Source organism: Miniopterus natalensis, chromosome 12, assembly GCF_054644295.1.
Source record: "Miniopterus natalensis isolate mMinNat1 chromosome 12, mMinNat1.hap1, whole genome shotgun sequence".
Lineage (NCBI taxonomy): Eukaryota > Metazoa > Chordata > Mammalia > Chiroptera > Miniopteridae > Miniopterus > Miniopterus natalensis.
The window spans coordinates 43,641,575-43,663,216 of record NC_142092.1 but is presented as its reverse complement, the minus strand read 5'-3'; the positions used below and the strand labels follow the sequence as shown (position 1 = coordinate 43,663,216).

Genomic DNA, 21,642 nt, shown 5'->3' with positions numbered 1-21,642 from the left:
TTATCTTAGTTGGGTGTATAATGAACGGCTACCCCTTCCCCTCTTCCTTCTTCATCTTCACTAATTGCACATGAAAAGCTGGTATAATGGCTCTAAGGAATCTTCTTTTTCTGTTCCAGGAGCATAGTCTTACTGGTTGTGGTATATATTGATTATCCATTGCCTGCATATTTTGAAAGGGATTCCGGGCGGCCTGCAGTGGAGTGCCAGGTCTCCTCTCTGCTCCTCCAGAGCCAGTTTCTGCTTCTCTCGCCCACAAAGAAGACCTGAGTGATGACATTGGTACAGGAGCTACCGTGCCCTTTGGCTTTCAATTGGGTTTGATAGGAGGCCATGTGAATGAGAGAGTAAGTTCTGGGTATTTTTCCCCTGGCTCCTTCCCTGTGAGGTGGTCTTGGGGTGTTGGGTTCCTGACCCTGTAGTCACTGTTCTTCTGGAAGCCGCTACTCTATGTGACTCTCCAGTGGGCCCTGGTACCTGATTCCTCCCTCATCCTTTACAGCTGGTTGTGGGTGTGGGGGTGACAGTTCTGTTGCTCCTTACCTGGTTCCCGCTCTACCTCTGATGGAGCCCCATCTGCCCAACTCACACCCTTGCAAACAATCCCTTTGGAAAGGAAAGGAAACCTTGAAATAGTCTAAGTCGAGTGTGCCATCTGCTTCCTGTTGGGATTTTGGCAGATATGAATATCAAAACATAAACAAAGAGAAACACCATTAAACAAATGGAAAGGCACAGAGACGCAGAACTAGAGACTGAGATGAGCATAACATTTGTGCGTCTTTTCATGTGTTTTGGCCAAATGGATGTTTAATCCTATTTCATGAACTACCTGTTATGTCTGTTGCCCTTTTTAAAACTGGGTTGTTTGTCTTTTTGTTTATTTGCAGGAATGTCTTAAAAATATATTCTGGACATGAGTCTTGTCAGGTATAAGTATTTTGTCCAGATGCTGTAAGCAGATATTTCTTCCCAGCCTGTGGCTTACTGCCTCACTATCTTTATGATGTCCTTTGTCTAGCAGATATTCTTAATTTGAGGGAAGTTGGTTTTCACACTTTTAGTGTTCTATTTAAGAAAAATCTCTGCCTACTCTAGGATCATGATGATATTCTGATACTTTCTTCCAGGAGTTTATTGTTTTACTTTCACATTTATGCCCATCCAGATTGATCCATCTCAGATCGATTTTTTTCGAAACAGCTTTATTGAGATACAATTCACATACCATTAAATTTACTCATTTTAAGAGTACAATTCAATGATTTTTAAAAACAAATTTGCAGAGTTATGTAGCCATCTCCACAATCTAATTGTAGAACATTTCCATCACCCAGAAAAGAAAACTCGTGCCTATTTGCAGTCACGCCCCCTTCCCATGCCCAGCCCCAGGCAACCACTGATCGACTTTCTGTCTCTGTAGACTTGTCTTTTGAATTTGTGCGTGTGTGTGTGCACACGTGCATAAGGTTTAGTTATTTCATTTGGGCACAAACCTTAACTCTTAAGTTTTCTGGAAGACAGAGCAAGAGGAAATCTCCTTGCTTTGCATGGTCCTGGCTGGTTCCTGCCAGGACTATAATTCTATCCTTTTTCGGAAGAATTATTTGTATCAAGTCTTATCATAGGCATTGGGTAATATAATGGACATTGACTACATTCTGGCAAGAGGTAAAGACAATCTTGAATAGTCGTTTCTCTCATTGCCTTCCTCTGAGAGTTAAGGGATTATCTGTCACCCAGTTGAGATGAGTGAAGGCACTTCTCTGAGAAGCTACAATAATAAGGTTTGTGCCCAGCAATTTTCAACCTTTCCCGTCTCATGGCACACATAAACTAATTACTAAAATTCTGCAGCACACTGAAAAATATATTTTTGCTGATCTGACAAAAAAGGTATAACTTTGACTCATTCATACCGGACAGCTATTGTTGTGTTGGCTGTTGTTATTTTTTTTATTTGACAATCTAAGGGAAAAGAGGTCAGTGCCCCTGACGAAAGAGTCAGGCATCGCATGTTTTAAAAATTCTTATGGCACGCTGGTTGAGAATCTTGATCTAAATGAATACACTGGGAGAACCTAATGAAGCTAAGGGACAGACAGACAGTATGATTCTGCTAAATACCATGAGTCTGAAGTAGGCTTTCAGTGAGGGCAGGTCACAAATATTTTCACAGCTGGATTCTTTGTTGGGCGAGTGCCTGAAGTACTAAAAAGCTGTATTGTTTGTTTATTTAATTTACTTTACCTAATTTCCCCCCAGTTTTATTAAAACATGGTTAACAAATAAAAGTTGCATATATGTAAGGTGTACAATGTGATGTTTTGATATCCATGTACTTTGTGAAGTGATTACCACAATCAAGCTAATTAACATATCCACCATTCACATAGTGTTGTTGTGTGTGTGTGTGTGTGTGGTAACACTTAAGATCTACCCTCTTAGAAAAGTTCATGCTATCGTTACGGTATTGACGACAGTCAGCATGCTGTACGTTAGGTGTCCAGAACTTGTTCATGTAGTAACTGAAAGTTTGTACCCTCTGACCTGCACCTACCCATTTTCCCCGTTCTCAGCCCTGGTAACTGGCACTCTGCTCTGTGTTCCTATGAGTTCACCGTTTAGCTGTACTGTTTATTAAAGTAGGATCCATGTGCTGTGTCTGGCTACTGGACGGGCAGGTGGCAGAGCTGACATATTGTTGCGAACATTTAAGGGCCTGGTGTGTCCCTGTATTTCTGCCCCTTGGTGGCCAGCACACTTCTTTTTTGTGCATGGATGCCAGGGGGCTATGAGTAGGGCCAACATTCTCCACCGAAATGACCTTCTGTTCTGCTCTGGCAACTGGAAAAACAAATGGCTGGTTCTGTAGATTTCATAAGGTAAGAGAAAAATGATTTGGGGCCTATATAATTTTAAGAATTCTTACCACTTGGTCACCTCAAAAGATAGACTTATACTTTGGTACACTCAACAGGATCAGTTAATTTCAAAATATAGCTGTACATAGCTGAATGAATTGACTTGTTGGGTGGAGTTACTTATATCCCACTAAACACTGAAGACTGTCTGTTAATTGCAGTGATTTTATTTGGACCATATTTTGATGTTGAAATATCTGATAAAAGCTCACTTCTGTACATATACTGATTCCAGAAATGGTACAGATTTTGAAGAATCATGAATAACCTGAAATAAAATGTGAATGGATATCTTTGCTCATAGAAGATTTCTGTATATAGACTCAAAATTTGACATGGATAAATGAATGAGGTCAAAAACTGCATATTAATACTTACCCCTCTGTTATGAGATAAAATAATGTATAGTAGTGAGTTTTAGTGAAAGAGTTGTTTCTAAAACTGCTTACTTCTTATTTAACACATTAAGAAATTCAGGTTTGTGGTCCCCCCACCCCACCACCTCTCCACTCACCTAGACAAAAAGGCAACCTGGTTTTACAAAAGGATATTTGGCAGAGTAATCGTCTGTATTTTTGAGGCCTTTCCTCCCTCCCTTGAGTCACTGTTAGAGCAAGTTGTGAGTTGAATCATTTGGTGGGGACTGTGGCCTACCTTCTCCTTGGTCCTATAGGACCTGGCCTCCTTCCCTTCTCTGACCTCATCTACTTCTGCTCCCTTTGCTCACTCTGCTCCAGCCTCAGCCCAGCCACCCCTGACATCCCTCAGACCCATCTGACACTGCGGCCTTAGCACCTTTACCTCGCTTGTCCCCCCTCCTGGGATGCATTTCCCAAGTTCACCTCTATGATAATGCCTTCACGTCCTTCAAATCTTGCTCAGTGTCATCCAGCCAATGAGGCCTACTCTGACCATATTATTTAAAACTGTGATCTGCCTGCTTCCTTCCTCCTCCCCCACTTCTCTCCTCCCCATGCACTGCTGAGAAATTTCTGGACACATATAGGAGACAGCACGATGGAATGGAAGAAGGAATGTGGGCTTTGGAATGAAATCAAACTGGAGTTTGAAATTTGGCTGTTGAATCTTGGGGGAGCTCCTTAGTATTCTCTGCACCTCAGTATCCTTAAATGTAAAACGAGGTTACCTCACAGGATTGTTAGCTAGGATACTGTAGGTGAAGTACCCAGCAGGCCTCCATAAATAGAAACTTCCATCTCTCGACCCAATCCCCCCATGCATCAGTAGACACTGCTTCACACAACAAAATATTCCGAGAAGTCAGTCCCAGATGAGGATTAGTGCATTTGCACAGGGTGAACAAACTAGCATTAAAAAGTTGAATCTCTAATATATTAACTGAAATTATTATGGTTAGCCTCATCTTACCTACTCAAAAATGACTTGGTCAAAAGCCTGGGAGAGGAAATGACCTGCAGCCTTGGACACAGATGGGAATTGGCTGTTTAATTAGCCAGGTCTCTAATGGGCAGGTGATGCTACAGCCCTGGAGGAAGGTGAGAAGGTAAGGATTTTCACTCTTGCCCCAAATGCTTCTGAGGCATTCCAAGGAGGAGCTGTGTCATTAACAGTCATGTTCTGAAACACCCCAAGGGTCAGCAAAGGCACCATTTGCCTCTGGGGTCCAGGCATATGATATCTAATTCCAGTTACTAAGCAACTCACACACTGGGCTGGCCTGGCCTCATTATTCTGTCTGAGGTGGAGAGGAACATATACGTTGTTGTTAGAATTTACAGTTTTTTTGGTTCTTCTATTTGTGAAAGGAAAAATCCTGGTGAAAAATCAGTAAGACACAGAGACAACTTTATCCCCAGTGTGGTGATAACAAGATTAGGAGGGGTCTCACCTGGAGGGAAGCCTGTCAGTAGGAAATGGAGGGGTGGGTATCTGTCTATCACTTTCACACTTAGTCCACCAAATACTAGGAAACCTGTGTGAGAGATTCGTTGGTTGGGTAACACAGAGCTCACTGAAAAACAAGTGTTCTCCAAGTGTGCACCCAGCGTTTGAGGACCTGTGACTTGGTGGAAAGGGCAGAAGTGTTGGGTATAGAAGGAGTTGGAGTCTTAGGTTTAGCTCCTACTTGTTGTTTGAGCCTCTGTTTTCCCATCTGTATAGGGGGGATAGTAACAGTGGTACCCACCAAAGTGATTGTGGAGGACCGAATGAGCTAATACATATGACGTTTGCTGTTACTGAGAATTTGGATGGTTGTAATTGTATGCAAGGATGTGTTGTGCCCACTCTGAGGAGTCTCACATTCTCTTACAAAAGTTCTTGTCCCAACATGAGAGGATGCTGATAGAGATTTCCCGGTGCTGATGGAGAGTTTATATCCCCTTGGGGGAAGGCAGAAGTTGGGTGACAAGGCAGAGAGTGACAGCCAGAGAGCAATCAGCAGCTTAATAAGTGGGTGTCCAATGGAATGGAGTAGCTGTGGTACATTTACACAATGGGATACTACGCAGCCTTAAAAAGGAAGGAAATCTTATCTTTTGTGACAGCATGGATGGACCTGGAGATTATTATGCTAAATGAAATAAGCTAGAAAAGGCAAATAGGCATAAAGAAAAACTAAAAATAACCTGACTCTCCTCTCTCACAGATACCACCATCAACAGGTATATGTATATATAGGGTGTCCCAAAAAATGTGTACACACTTTGAATAATTATAAAGTCAGTGTTTATTAAAATATATTTCATTTTCAAAATGTAATAGAATCAGCTGTTAAAGTGCATATACTTTTGGGGGGACACCCTGTGTATAAATGCATGAGTTATATATATGCATGTGTGTAAAAGTAGGAATTTTACCAAAATCTTTTATACTACCTTACAATTTTTTTCATTTTATGTTGTCTTGAATATCTTTGCATGCTTTTTAATAGTGAAGCAGTTCTCACTGTTGTTCTTGTTCTTGAGTGTTTCTGTGCATTCTTATGGGTTTATACAGTAGCATCAGGCTCTGTGTTGTGCATCACTAAACAATGGGCCAAAATGTTCTTTGGGTATAAAGTGCTGGTGGATTGCATCTGATATTTTCCTTCCTTTTAGTTTCATTAAAAAAACACACCACCCTTGGCTTGGGTTGCTGTGTAGTCAGAAGAGATGTAAATATAACCAACATGTTTTTCCTCCTTTGTGCCTAATCACTTGAAGAAAAGGGGGAGTATAATAGTCGGGAACCCAGCCTACGCCTTTCAGTCTTTAAATATTTGTGATACATCATTTGTGTGTGTGTGTGTGTGTGTGTGTGTGCAGGAATCCCCCCAGCACACAGAGGGTTGTTTCAGGGACTGTGTGGGCTACAGGCCAGCTAATCGCCCGACTACTGAGATGAGAATCTTCTAGAATGACACTATTGAAGTCAAGCATCATGCCTTCACAGAGTGCAAATTATGGACCACACTGGCTTGGCCTTTTGCCAGAAGGAGAAGAGTTTGGGAGAAAAATATGCAGCTTGGAAGAATTAGGAATGGAGGTGGGTAGAAGTCAGACATTTCTAGAAGGTCATCATCACCCAAGTAAGGCTGGTGCTAGGGTTGTGGGCAGGAGCGAGTGACGATCTCTGTTCAGCTGTTCTCACAGGCCCTCATTTACAGTTAACAGTCAGTAATTTGTAGCTGCTATTCCTGTTGTGGTTGTCACTTTTGTCGTATTACTCACCACACTGGATTTTAACGTCCTGCGAGGTAGCCAGGTCTAGAGATGCACGTGCGGAGGGTAGAAGACATTCTGACTAACCTCTCCTCAGTGGGATCTCCTCCCTCTCTGACCAGCCCATTCCATTCCCAGTCTTCTCAACTTCTTCAGAATGCTTCTTGGACAAGCTACACTGAATATGCCAGTGACATGCATTGGACCATTTTAAAGTGCCCTTTAAAACCCATTCCCTCTGCAGTTCTGAGCACACGTGAGTGTTCAAGCACCCTGCTGCCTTGGTCTTTGCGGTTTCTTCTGCCTCCTCTGTCTTGTGGAGATTACTTCTTGCTGTAAATGAGGCTACCAACCTATGTATTAATAGGGGAGAGGGAGGGGTTGGGGAGGTAAAAGGTAAGGCCTTGTGGGTTTGGTGTTGAGGAGGGGATTTGGGGGCAAGAATTTTAACAGCACCTAGAGGTTACTAGAAAATTTGGAGACTAGAGGGCTTTGGAGAAATGTTAAATGGGTTAAACCTTGGGTTCTCTTTAATATTCCTTGAAAACTAATAATGAAGAATTGAAATCTTTTTGAGTACCTCTGATATTGACCTGCTCCTCTCTAAGAGTGTCGGAGGTATGCAAAGACTGAGTCACCTGGACTCCCGTGGATCCATCAGGGCTACAGGTGTACAATCTTCTCTTAAATTTCTCTCTCTGCCCTTGTTTAGTTTTTTTTCTTTCTTGGCCTAGGAGGAGGGTTTTACCCCCTACCTGAGCAAAGCCTAGCTGTGTAAATGGTTTTGAATTTCTTTGTAAACCATTCAACAGCTCTTGTTCTGGCTGCTTTATCTCACCGTCTGAGAGGAGCCAAGGGCTGCCCTGTCCGATAATTCTCAATACTGCTTTTGCCTCCAACGTGGGATATGTATACATCATGGGACCCTTCTTCCCAGAGGCGCTCAACATATGGGAGGACTGTGAAGGGCTTCTTAGCACGAGAGAAGAAAACATTTCGTTGAAATTTTAGAAAGAATTGGAATTGGGAAACTTCGAAATTATTCAGAGCTGAGGGTCTGGCAATGGTCCTAGAACCTGAAATAGGGAGAAGAAGAAAAAGGTGGGGAAGAAAGGATACTTTTGAGCACTGAGCAGTGGCAGAAACTGCTATAGTGAACTGACCCACCAGGTATGATTCCCAAGCATTGGGGCGGATCTGTGTGCTGGTCAGAAGAGAAATGACCCTGTGCCTGAGCACAGACACATAGGCGTCTTTTAGAATGAGAGCCATGGACCAAGGAGGGGTCCTGGAGGTGGAAGGCACCCAGGAGAAAACAAAGAGGAAGAGACGTTACCAGCTCCAAGCCACCTGCCTACTTCTTTGACTGTGACACGCCCTGAGAGGATCCCATTCGGGACCCAGGCCATGGAGTGGCCAACCAGCTCTGGCTGCTTCATCTTCTCAGGGATGCACAGTTTCTTTGTCTGCCTTCCTTAGGTCCTTTAACCTTCCCCTTGGTGCTGAAAGCCTCTTCTATGAGGGTTACAGTGTATTTCTGTCTTCTCAGAGTGTGTAGGGGCTACCATGGACTTGAGGTGGACATTGTGTTTTGACTGTCTACCAAAGGGACTGGCTGGGCTAGGCAGCCACTTGTGTCCTGCCTTTATTTTGTAGCCAGATGCTCGCTTTCAGGCAGTTGTTCCCCCCTCTCCCCCAAGTGAGTGTGTCTTCCTTTGGTAGTTGTTTTGTGATTTTCTGGTTTTTAGGTCACTGCTACAGTCATAGCCATACTCCTTTTTTCCCCCAACTTAATTAATATTTATCATGCACAAAAATGCCTTTAATCAGTCTAGCCTATATTTTTAATTATCTTAGCCATAATTTGCTGATTATTACAATATAATGGATGTGCATTTGGAATTAGGTACTTCTCTAAATCTTGGTTTTATTTTTCATATGTCTGAAAGTATTTGAAGAAAACAAATCACAGCAACTCTTAATTTGTGTGAGAACCATAGATGCAACCATGAGGGGTCCCCATATTCTTGTTTTACTTTACTCCCCATTTAAGCAGTTCTAGTATTCTTTATTTCCTCACTGTCTCAGAAGGATGCAACTTTCTGAATTTCCGTCACAGCCAAATTCAAATACTGGTTACTGTCTGCAATGGGAAGGAACAGTTAACAAAGCAGTATATCACGTGCTATTTAAAATCCAATTATAAAAGCTAATTATTTTCTAAAGAGATGCTCTGTTTTGGTTAAAGCTGTGCTGCCTTCCATAACAGAATGTATGAATTTACACAAGTATGCTTGAACTATTTTAGCAGAGATTAAACAGAACATTTTAACACTGTTCAATCAAGCCAGTCTTTCTTAAATTAACGAATACTTGTCCTTCACAATAGAAGCAGAAGTACTTAGTTCACCAATTTCTCACCACTATTTTTTGTTCTTCTGCCCATGAAGGTGAATGTATTGAAGCCCTTAGTTCATACAAGAAATGTGTGAGTTACATGTGCATCCGTGGAGGCCACTGCTTCTCAAGAGCAACTCCTGCGAGCATAAGGAGACAGGCAACAGGGCCCTTTGAACCGGAACCTTTATTATCAGAGAGGCCTGGCAGCCTCACTTCTCTTATAGAGGGCTCCTCGGGGCATAGTGCCAACCCCGGAATGAACTGTTCCCAGCCTCCTGGGCCTGTGCTTCTGATTCTGACTATTGCCTGTTCCCCTCATCCCAGTGATCCTCCCTAAAGTCCTTGGTCTGCGTCAGGGCCTCCTCCTGCCCACCCATCCTAGCACCTCAGTGGCTGCACAGCCTCACAGGGCAACTCACAGTGTCTGCTGAGGGCTTTTCCTGGCTGCCAGGATGCTCCCAATCACGTTAAGGGAAAACTCTTTCAAGGAACTGTTTCGAAAGCCACTAGCTTGCCTCAGATGAGGGCTGAAAACTCAGATTCCTCCAGGGATTGGGGAGGTGTGGGGAATGGAAGAGATGGAAAATGTGGGGTGGATGGGAATGTGGAAGGCCGCACAGTTCACGCTGCGTAAGAGGGTAGCTGGGACTGAGCTCCCACAGACAGCAGAGAGGACAACAGCTGGGACTGAGCTCCCACAGACTTTATGGTCCAGCTTCCAGACCCTCCAGCTTTTCAAGAGCAGCCAGCACCCAGATCTTATGTGCAGTCTCCCAACCTAAAAATACAGAAACACTGCTTGGCTCGAGCAGAACTTGTTGGTAGGTGGACTGAGCTCGGGTTCGTTAGTCCACAGCCTCTGTGATTTGTTTCACACTGTCGTCCTCTCTGCTGCCTCCACACTGATTCTTCTCTCCTGAGTAATGAGTACTGGCTGCAACAACAAGGAATTTCTTTGGCATCCCTGAAAGTTCACAGTTGAGGTGAAGTCCATGATTGAGAGTCTGGAGATGCAAATTCCATTTCCCGGTCAATAGCTCGGCTCCCTCCTGTGTCGGCTCCATCCTCAAGCAGGTTTCAAGGTGGCTGCCTCAGTCCCAGACCTCACGCCTCTGAATAACAACGACCAGAGGAAAGAGAAGATCTTTTCCTGAGGCTCTTTCAGAGTAAAGAGCCATCCAGAAACCCCAGCCAGTTGCTCCTCGTGTCTCATTGGCCTAAACTGGGTCATGTGTTCTGTCCTGAACCAATCAGATAAGGGGCCGGGATTACCCTTATACCAGCCAAGCCTGAGCCCTGGAGGTGGGTTGGCTTATAATTTCCTGAGGCTCATGGATTTTGCATGCCCCTGTGTGTGGCTGTGTGGATGTGTTATGTGTCTTACACACATGTGCATCCCTGAACAAAATCTGGGTTCTATGAACACAGAAGGTTGTATGGATGCCGGGCAATCTACTGTAATTTGGTTTGTATTTTATAAAACTGCCTTTCTCAGGCCTGGTGTTGCAGTATAGAACCCAGAGCTACTTCCTGCCAGTGTTCATATTCTTGCAACTGGGCCAATTGATACTGCTCCCAAATCCACATATTGATTTTTTCCATCTCCACATGGAGACTGGAGGCAGACAGGCAAATGTGAGTTTGTACAACAGCTTGGGCATGGGCTTGACACACTTACAAACAAATAACATTTCTGAGTCCATTTAAAAAATCTGTAACATGGGGAGAATATAATTACCTCAGTGGGTTGTCAGGAGATTGAATGCAAAGCACGTAATACAGCTCTTGGTGTACAGTAAGTGATTAATAAATAGTAATTTTCATGATTATGTTTATATCTTCATTTCTGAAGGTGGCTATTTAAACACTAAACCTGGGTTTATGGCAATGCATTAAGTATCTGGGGTTGGTACTCTTTTTATCACTTAACCAATATCCAAAAGGCAGCAAAGTGTCTTGGCTTAGAGTTTAAGGAAGTGAGGATTGAAACCTGTCTTACGTTTTCAGTGATGACAAGCTATGCTGACTTAACCAATTGATTTTTCTTGCTCTTTTTCTTTAAGCACAAATATGGGATTTTAACTTTGCCACTGAACTGGGGAGTTGAAGTAAATGCATTATCAGCAATTGGCTGCAAAAGGAATTAAGCAAAGGAATCAAGTTCTTTAGCTTTCTGTTCACTTTTTCTTCCACAAAGGCCAATTCTGGGAGGTGACTACTGTTCCTCTCAACTCCCTTGTGTCTAGAAGGGTCTGTGAAATTGAAGACAATGATTTAAGGTTCAGATTTTCTTAATATTAGTGGTCACTTACATTGGTATAGTGCTTTGCAGTTTATAAAATGCTTTCACATTTTACAAACCACAGGATTTTAAAGCTTGTGAGATTATAAATTGTGTTTTGCTCACTGTTTATCTCTAATCTTTATCCCAATGCTTGGTGCTCATAGTGCACTACAAGTGGTGGGGACCAGTATAGGGACAGGTGTATAACTGTGTGTGGTAAACAAATTGTTCTTTTCAACCATGCCAGTACATTTCTGAGACTAGGTGACCTCATTTAGAGACACCATCAAAAGTTCATACCTAAGGCACTTTCCTGAGACATGGATCATAAAGTCCTTCTGAGGCCCTGCTCACATATTTATGTCCCACTCTTTTTCACATCTGTGAAATATTATGATTAATAAAACAAAACTTAGGTAACAGCTCTAAAGAATTTATATTAGCTGCTTCATTTCTTTTCCGTGTTCAGTTGGTATTGAAACTGCTATCTTGTGAGGGAATCAACAGAATTTTGACATGAAAAAGAAGTCCTTGTAATTGAAATCTTCTCCACATAGACCTTGAAGGATTTAGGTGAAAGTTGGCTAATTCTACTATGTTTGAAGAATCTCCAATACCAGGACATTGCCTGAGGCTTACTGCTTGTTCCCAGACCCCATGTTTTCCATGAGAAAAAAGCAATGCTGTGCTTACTCATTCAGTGACATCCAGTGTGCCAGGCACTGACTTAGGCAGCAGGACAGGGTGGTGGACAATGGCTTCCACCCTCAGGAACCTCAGGAGGAAGCAAGTGGAGGGTTTGGGTCAGTTCACTAGAGGTCTAGGGGTGAGGGGTGGAGGTTAGAACCAGTGTTCTCCTCCAAGCCCCTCCCCTGCAATGAGACGTGTGGGGCTGGCAGCTGGACTTCTGACTCTCACACACCTGGCCCTGAACAAGCACAACTAACCTTGGGATTGAGCCTGGGTGACCTTTGGTTTAGTGTAAGAGCTAGGTTTAGTGTGCATAAATGCTAATAATAAGAACTTCAGTGGCTTAAGAACATTGTCCAGGTTTCCAGGCAGGAGTGGAGCAGAGCAGAATGTGAGGCCGTAGGCTGGCTTCCTTGGCACGAAGCAGAGACACGAAGCGTCTCAGGATGACGAGGCTGGCTGGCAGCCTGCAGGTGCAGGGGACGTTAGTGTTCTCAAGTCTGGGAAAGACTTTGATTTTTCTGAGTTGAAGCATAGATAATTCTAAGGGAAAATGGGATTTATTTTTCTAGTGACTTCTGGAGACAGGTACCACTTTTGCACTTCTCCAAGGTCAAGGTAGTTTCCCTAGATCAGTGCTGCTCAAACTTGAATGAGCACGTGACTACCTGGAGGCTCTGGCTAAGATGCAGGTTAGGTTCAGCATACAGTGGGAGCAGCTCACCACAGTAAATCCTGCAGAAAGCTTGGCAGCCCATCATCAAATGATGAGCTCGTGTTATGCCCAGTGATGTGATCCTGCAGCAGCCCCTTAAAAATGGATGGGTTACAGCATAAATCTCTAAAAGGAACTAAATCCATTGATTATCTGCTGGGCACTGGCTTTAGCTGTCATTAGATGTAGTTGGTCATTTGGGCTTAAAAACAATTATAGACATTTAAAAACAAATTCCATTTTGATGTTTTGTTACTTTTGAGCTACATCAAATGGGCTCTCTCAGAAAGGAAATAAAGGCTCAAATTTCATTAGAAATTAAACTCAAAATGATTTCAGGAAAATTGAAGCCCCATATCAAATGTGGGTTTAAAAGGCCCAATCTTTCATCCAATGCAGTGCATCCCAGGGTAGCAAGTGGCTTTTTTATCAATTTCCCAAGCTCATGGTACTTTCTAATGAAAAGATAATCATGTAACATAGACCAAACTGATCTTCCAAAATCACTTTTAGTGGATTTGGAAGAGAGGCCTGTGGAGTGTTTCTTCATTTATTTTTATGGGTCACATTCCATGGGCCTGTCAGCGACTTTGATTGAAGCAGAAATTTATCTTATCAAATATCCTGATGAGGACTTAGAAAGGTCTTTGCTGTTAAAAGGGTTTTGTTGTAATGGTATTTATCTTAATCAGATTTGGCTGACACATCACTCATAGAATTTTAGAAGGAAAAATAATCTAACCAACTTAGAAATCATCTAGTCTAACCTACTTATTTTACTGCCGGGGAGTTTGCCAAGATCACCTGGGCCTGTCTTTGAATCCCAGTCCTGGGCTCTCCCGTCTTCCACAGTGCATTTCTGTGTTGATTTATGGATGTCATAGGATGGCTGTGAGGCATGTTCTGTCTGATACCATTCATTTCATTTCTCTGTCATCCAGACCCTGCCTTCTAGCAGACTCCCAATGGACTCACCAGTGCTCCAGGGAGAGGAAATGGCATGGTAGGAGCCTGGATCCTACAATTCTGTGTTCTTGGTCAAATCCTACTTTGTTCTGCACATGTTGTGTGACTTTGGGTGAGCCACTGAGCCTGTCTGTGCCTCAGTTTCTTCAGATGTGAAATGGGGACCTTCCTCACAGTATAGTGGGAATTGAATGAATAAATACCTACAGAGCAATTGGAGCAAACAGGTGCATGGTATGTGGATTTGCAAACTATGGGTTTCCACTTGGTATTGAGTTGTGAAATCAGTGTTCTGAATCGTAAAGAGCATTAGAAAATCAAATGGCATATAACAGAATAAAATAGAACAAATTAGAGTGCATTGCATTTATGTTCCTGTGTGTGTGTTTGATGGCTCACAGTGTGAAATATGTATCTCACAGTAGATTGTAGTTCAGAGTTCTGAAGCTAGGGATGGAGTGAGTGAATCCATTTCCCTAAGCCCAGTCTTATCAGGGTGCAAAGGCATATTTTAGCATGAATGCACAAGGTCAGCTCTGGCTGAAACTTCAATGTGCTTCCTTTGCAGAGGGAAACCAAAGGGCAGTTTCTTATTGACCACATCTGCAACTACTACAGCTTGCTGGAGAAGGACTACTTTGGCATTCGTTATGTGGACCCAGAGAAGCAGCGGGTAAGAGCTGACCTCTGTCTAGACCCATTTGGGGGAGTCACTCAGGCTCTGGGGTGCCGAAGAGGTTCCTCTCAGAACGATCATGATGCACTCTTGTTCTCATGGTTATGGATGGTTCCTGACCACATGAAACCAACCAGCCTGGGGGGTGTGCATGAGCGCATGTGTGTGTGTCTGTGCATGCGTGTGCAAGAGTCTGGCATTGTTCCCACTGGGCTGAGTGGGGCAAGAGAAGGGAACACTTACCTTAGGCTTTCCAGAAGTTACTCCCACCTGGTTGAATACAAAATGTTTCTGTGCCCTTTGAACCCAAAGTTTGCCAAAGTTCTTCAAACAATGACTACATAAAATCTCATTGTAGAGAAAATCCACTCCTCATTATAAAAAGCTGCTGGTACACAGGAGAACAGGGCAATGACTGCTTCATGGGTACAAGGTTTTCTTCTGGGGAAATGAAAATGTTTGGAACTTGATATGGGTGGTGGTTATACAACACTGTGAATATACTAAATGCCACTGAAATGTACACTTTAAAATGGTTAATTTTGTGTTATGTGAATGCCACTTCAATTTTAAAAATTTTTGGCAGGTGAAGGGTTAAGATGCTTTGAAAGCTACGCCTTGGACACCACTAAATTTGTCAGCCTCCATTGTATTCCTGCTCTTGGACACACCTATCCTTTCTGGTCTCTGTTGGTGTTTAAGAGCGAGCAAGGGAAACTTGCCTTTTGAGCTGGTGTACCAGCTTAATTGTGTTCAGGTATGGCATATGTCAGAGTCACAGTGATATATGTCCCTCACATCCAAAAGGCCCCAAGAATCTTCATCCCAGCTCCCACCACCTGAGATTTCCCATTCCGCAACCCCTCTGTGGGTCCCAGGTGTGGGTTAAGAAGTCCTATATCTGCTTCTAACCCTGCCCCACTGCCAGGCAGGGCAATGTGTGAAAGGCTCAGCTAGGGGGTAGGGTCAGGGATAGGGGGACGGGGCCCCTCAGACTTCTTTAATTTTCTTTCTTACCAGTGTTCCTGGTCACCTTCCTGTCCCCTTTCCCCTCCATAGAACACCATCTGGTTCTTGATTTTGTGACTACTGACCTAACACAATGAGGAGAAGCATTGTGTGTTTTTTTTCTTTTTCTTTTTTTGTAAAGGAGACTGAGGAATAGATTAGATTTTCTTCTGAAACATGGAGAATCTTACTAGGCTCTTGGAGTCTAGCAGGACCTAATTTTCTAGACAGGGACACAATGTAGTGGCTCAGAAGAAGGAAGTTTTGGTTTCCTGTAGCTCTTGCAGGAGCCATTTAGGGCCAGCCATTTACCTGAGTGAGAGGAAGGCACTGATGAAGATGTAGGGTTCACATGAGGTCACAGAGGGGATTTGTGTGGCATTTACTACCGATTAACTGTGGTTTCCAGACCTGGCCCTGCAACAAAATCCCCTTAGGTGTTTGCTAAACGCGATTAGTGTGGACACTATTCTAGACCTTCTGATTCAGAATCCTGGGTCTAGGGCCAGGAACATTATTCTAATACATTCTGCTTCTACTTTTGATAAAGCCATTCCAGCTTTGGTCTTCTGTCAGTGTTGGGGACCATGGCATAAAGACATCCATAGACATGACTTCATATGGCCTATGAAGGTATTACCCTTGTATGCAAAGAGAAACAGGCTCAAAGACGTTACTCGCCTAAGGTCTCACAGCTAGTAAGTGATGGAGTATTTGAGTTTAGGATTATAGTTTAAACTCTAATCCCTGTATGTTGAACAGATTCTGTGGACTATATTAATCATCTAACCACCCCTGAAAAATCATTTGCATGTGTGTGTGTATGTGCAAAATTCCATTTTAAATCCTAAATAGCCAACCTATAGAAGTCATTCTAATTACCATTAGTTGAACATATATCATGTGCCAGGAATTGTACTCATATGGTCTCTAGTCTTCCCCAAAACACTGCAAAGAAGAGGAAAACCAAGGTGCAGAAAGAGTCAGTGGCTTGCCTAAGGCCACATGGCTAGTAATTGTTGGTGGAAGGATGGGATCTGAATCCACATTTTTTTCCATTTCATCTCCCACATGGAAATTTGAAACACAGTTGAGATCAGGATCTGTAACCCTTTTCTGTAAAGGACCATATTGAAAATATTTTCAGCTTTGTGACCCACACAACCTCTGTCATAATTACTCAATTATTCTTTCAATTATGGAAAGCAGCCAGAGATAATATCTAAAGTAATGGATGTGGCTGCGTTCCAAAAAAAACACCCTTTTTTTCCAGTAAAAGTATTTTACAAAAAAATAGGCAATTGGCCATGGTTTGCTGACCCATTGCCTAGACAATAGCTGGAAACGACTTAAATGCATTAGCCTTTTTCATTTCTCTTAACTCTCTCACTGGGGAGATATTGGATAAAACATTAAGAGAAGTGTTTAGAATTAGAATCAGAGATATCAATATAAACTCATGATTTTTTCAAAAATTGCATAGATATAGAAATAAATGTAGATGTGTATATATACGGCCTAGTACACATACATTTATTTATAGGTTCTGTCCACTGAGATGGTCTAGAAGCAATGACATCACAGTAGCAATGAGCACACCTAGCCCCTAGAACTTGGTTTCTAATACCATTCTCCAATGAAAAGAATAGTGCTCATTGCAGAAACGGCTGATTCTAGGGCTGAGATAGGGAAATCACAAGGTGAATCTGAAGCATCTTCTGGTGCCAGAAAGTTCGGAAGTGCTCATAAAGCTAAAAGATGGGGCCCTAGGAAAGGCTCAGAGCCAACCTGAAAGAACTTTCAATGGCCCAAACTGGAACAGTAGGAGCGGCAAAAATAAATAATATCCCCTGCATCATACAGTTATTATATTTATAGCCTTTTGATTTTGAGGCTACAATGTGAGTGTAGCTTCCGCATGGGTTTCTGAGCAGTTGCTGTGTGAAAGTGCATGGACTGTGTACTCTGAAAGATGCTTGGACTATGCACTCAGAAAGATGTGAATTAAATCACATCGCTGCCAGTTAATAAGCTGTGTGATGTTGATCAAGTTTCTGAGCCTCTCTGACTGTGTCCTGATTGTTAAAACAGATAACAATACCTACATGTAGGGTTGATGTGGGAATTAGAGATAAGGTATGCAAATGCTTACCATGATGTATACTGAGCACATGGTTTGTATTATTTTTATTACTGATTACTGGTATTGCTATGTATTGGCTAGGTGAGGCAGTGGTGTGATGAAATAAGGCCATGATTAGCAAGTTAAAACCTAGAAATGCTAATAACTTCTTTTAAGGCAGGGTAGCCATTATTATGACCTTCAGGAAGAGATGAGGGAAAGTGAGCCTTGGATAATTAGAAGAATGGGCTCCAAGGAATAGACACTCCGATATGGGAGTTTTAAGCAAAGATTAATTGACCAGCATTGGTTTTTTTTTTTTTTTGTCTTGTTTGTTTTTTCTCTTTGTTTTGTTTTGTTTTTAGCAGCTCCTAAACTTCTTCTCAATGGAAAATAAACCCAATGAATTATTTGGATAGAAAGCTAATCAACAGAGAAAATCAAGTTAGTTAGAAAAGTTGAGGTGGAACTTACCTCTGCCGTGGGAGTTGGTGGTTTGCCTACAACTCTTCACAACTTGGTTTATGGGAGCCCACTGCAGAATATTAAATACTTAGCACTATTGCATTTGGAACACCGTATGTTCGACAAGATGTCTCGTGCCCCATGTGCTCTGTGAGTGGTAAGGACTAGGTCAGTAAATGATGACTATCTTTTTCTGTTTTAATGGTAAGGGCCCAGAATTTCCATTAATTTAAAATTTGAGATGGGGAGGGGCAGGCTGAATAAAAATGGTCCATAAAAATCCCCTTGAGTTTCCATCACATTTGTCTTCTGAAGAGCTCATACCATCTTAGTTGTATATGATTAGGGAAAAGGTGTGTGCTATTGTCTTCATTTTACTGATAGAGAAGGTTGGGACTCTAATAAGGTGAGAAGTCTTGGAAGAAATAATTCAGGAATTAGAAGTTAGTACATGACTTAAGTCCAGCTATTTTTTCTTAAATGTAGCATAGTCTTTTTATTACTTCTGCTCAGGTGTTTGGGTAACTTCTTTTTGGAAAGCTGAAGTTTTGAAATTGTTGAATTTCATAATTCCAAGTTCCTATGGCTATGCTTTGAACTACCCATTGCCCTGAATTTTCTTTCTTGTTCTCTCTCTCTTTCCTTTTTCCCCCGACTCAGCTGGGGAAGTTACCTTAGAACTGAGGACCCCACCCCCAGCCCAGCCACAGGAGGACTGACTTGGTTATAGGTGGTTGGTTACAGTCTGCAGGCAGATTGGACCCAGTGCTTTTTTTTTTTTTTAAAATATGTTTTTATTGATTTCAAAGAGAAGGGAGAGGGAGAGAGAGATGGAAAAATCAGTAATGAGAGAGAGTCATGGATTGGCTGCCTCTCACACACCCCCTACTGGGGATCCAGCCTGCAACCCGGGCATATGCCCTGACTGGGAATTGAATGGTGACCTCCTGGTTCATGGGTTTGTGCTCAACCACTGAGCCACACAGGCCAAGCTGGACCCAGTGCTTTTGATTTTAACTTTCCCATTTCTAAGCATTTGTTTAACCCACTTACATCAGTGTCATCCTGACTCATACTTAAAGGCAACAAAATCACTTTGGAGATCCACACCTATGGGGCAATCTCTTCAAGCGCCTGTGTTAGGGCATTGGGTGTCATGCGGCCATCAGACATGCTTTCTGGTAGGACGACCTGGGAAATCACGGATGCAAGTATATGCTGACCCCTGTTGACTCCCTCCCCCAAATATAATTACAGCCCCGAGGTTTTTATGCTGGTAGCCAGAAAGGACAAGCAAGTCTATCAGTGGGTTTATTAATAATGGGAAAAGACCTTTTCCTTGTTAGAGCAATTTGCTCTTTCTAGAGGTACCTGGGGAAAGACCTGGAGTGGAATAAAAACAGGTCCAGTGATTTGAGGCTTCATTCTGGGGATAGTGCCAAGAAGCCAGACAGCATTATTTCCCACCAGCTGTTCCTGCCATTGAAAGGCTGCTTCCTGCTCCCGGGGACAGTTGCTTCACAGATGCTTGTCACTAGGGATGAGAGTGGTATCTCAGATTTAGGGCAGCCCTGCACTGTAGAGAAGGGTTGTGCTGCTGCCTCAAGTTACTGGTCACGAATTTGTCTGCTTGATGAGTCCTCTTTTGTTTTTAAATTTCAGGAGGTGTTAAAAAAATCAAGACTGCTTAGATACCTGTTTGGGGAGGGGTATGGACCAGCAACTGGCTTTGTGGGGAAAGAGTCTGGGCACTCAGGTTACAAGGAACAAAGCACTATCACAATAGCTTGAAAATTGGATGTACTGTCTAGTGGTTCAATTGTGGCCCAAGGTATGAACGCTGACAGATTGGGGGAAATTGTCATATTCCTTCAGCAGAAAGCAGAATTTGGTGCTTAACTAAAATGACTGCTCATAATTGACTCTGTCTACACCCATGCCCTTGCCTGGACAGGATGGGATTCCTGATACAGACAGGTTGCACTCTAGAGTCATGTAGCCAACTGGGATGTCACAATTTTAGTGGAGGGAGGAACAAACTCAAGAACTGGTTGTCATACTTGGGACAAAAGACAGACATAGGAATAAGTGGGGCTGAGAAAATGCCATTTTATCCCTGTTTGAGTTAGGGAAAAACAAGAGGATATCCACAGGTAGGATAATCTTCCTTCTTGGTGCTGAGAGCCTCCTGGGCTTGGATTAGATGACAGAAATGAATTAGGGAGATAGGGCTAAGTACCATCATTAGTGAGAGAAGCACTAGCTGGAGGCCTCCAGCAGTCAGGAATATCAGAGCTGACCGGAGACTAGCAGGTTTGGAAGTTTCAAGATAGCTTTATAGACAATTTTCAAGTCAAGCTGGAAAAAAAGACTAGAATATAACTATGATGTATAACTTGGAGGATTATAAGCAGATTAGGTTAGGAAATGACAGTCTGAAGCAGACTTCTATTTCTTTTCACCCATGCTCCAGCAGATCTTTCAAAGGTTCAGTTGTAATTGTGTGTTCTGTGCAGGGAGGGTAACAATGAGCATCTTAGCTTGGGCTGCCAAGAGAAAGCACCGTAGACTGGGCAGCTGGAGCAGGACACTTATTTCTCACATTTCTGGAAGGTGAGAAGTCCAAGATCAAAGTGTTGACAGATTTGTTTTCGGTAAGGACTCTTTCTGGCTTGCAGATGTCTGCCTTCTCCCTGTGTCCTCCTCACATGGCATTGGGGCAAGGAGGTGGGGTAGGAAGCAAGTGCTTGTACTCTGGTCTCTCTTCCTCTTCTTGAAAGGGCACTAATCCCATCATAGAGTCCCCACCCTCATGACTTCTTTTAAACCTAATTACCTTCCAAAGACCCCCAACTCCAAATACTATCACACTGGAGGTTTGGGCTTCCACATGTGAATTTCGGAGGAGATCACAAACATTCGGTCCATATTAAGGAGTGAGAGTTTTAGGTATCTATTGCTGTGTAACAAATCTCCCCAGAACTCAGTGGCTCAAAACAACACAATTTTTTGTATCTCAGGATTTTATGGGTCAGGAATTTGAGCAGGGCTCAGCTGGGTAATTACTCTGCTCCAAATGGTATTGACTGGGCTCACTAAATAATAGCCAGTTGGTGACTAGCCTGGTCTGGGGGTCCAGCACGTCTTCAGATGCCTGGTGCCTTGATGGGGATGGTTGATAGTGGGGCATGGGGGTGGAGGCTCCCTGTGCATGTGGTTTTAGAGCCTTTCTACACGGCCTCTCCAGCAGGGTGTCTGAATTTCTTACATGCCACTTTGGGCTCCAAGTGAAATGGAACCACTTGCCAAATAAACTGTAAAAAGAGAGTGGGTTTTAAGGGGAGGTGGTAAGTTTTGGGCATGTTGAGTTTGAGATGTCTGTGAGATGCTGAGGTGGAGATGTTAGTGGATCTGAAGCTTAATGAAGAGGGTTAGGCCACAGGGAGAGATTTGGGAGCCCCTGAGGCCGTCACTAGTGCAAAGCCCTGAGAATAGTTCTCAGAGATGAGGGAGAGAGTGAGAGGAGAATATGAAAACTAAACAACATCCATATTTTAAAGGATGGTCCAGAAGGAGAAACCTGCAAAGGAGACTGACCAGGACCATACACAGAAGGAAGAATAGAGTGAGGAGAGAGAGATTCTGGAAGCAAGGGTAGTTATACACTTAATAAAGGGGAATGGCTCCAGTTTCAAACATTTGGAAGGAA

General features: G+C 42.9%; 1 protein-coding gene across 1 annotated transcript in view; it reads left to right on the top strand.

The window, feature by feature from the left end:
* Positions 1-21,642, top strand: part of FRMD3 (FERM domain containing 3) — a 200,269-nt gene that overhangs the window by 83,612 nt on the left and 95,015 nt on the right. Inside the window, exon 2 of the mRNA XM_016222937.2 lies at positions 14,231-14,335. Within this exon, the coding sequence (XP_016078423.2) occupies positions 14,231-14,335 (105 nt within the window). The remainder of the gene's footprint in view (positions 1-14,230; positions 14,336-21,642) is intronic.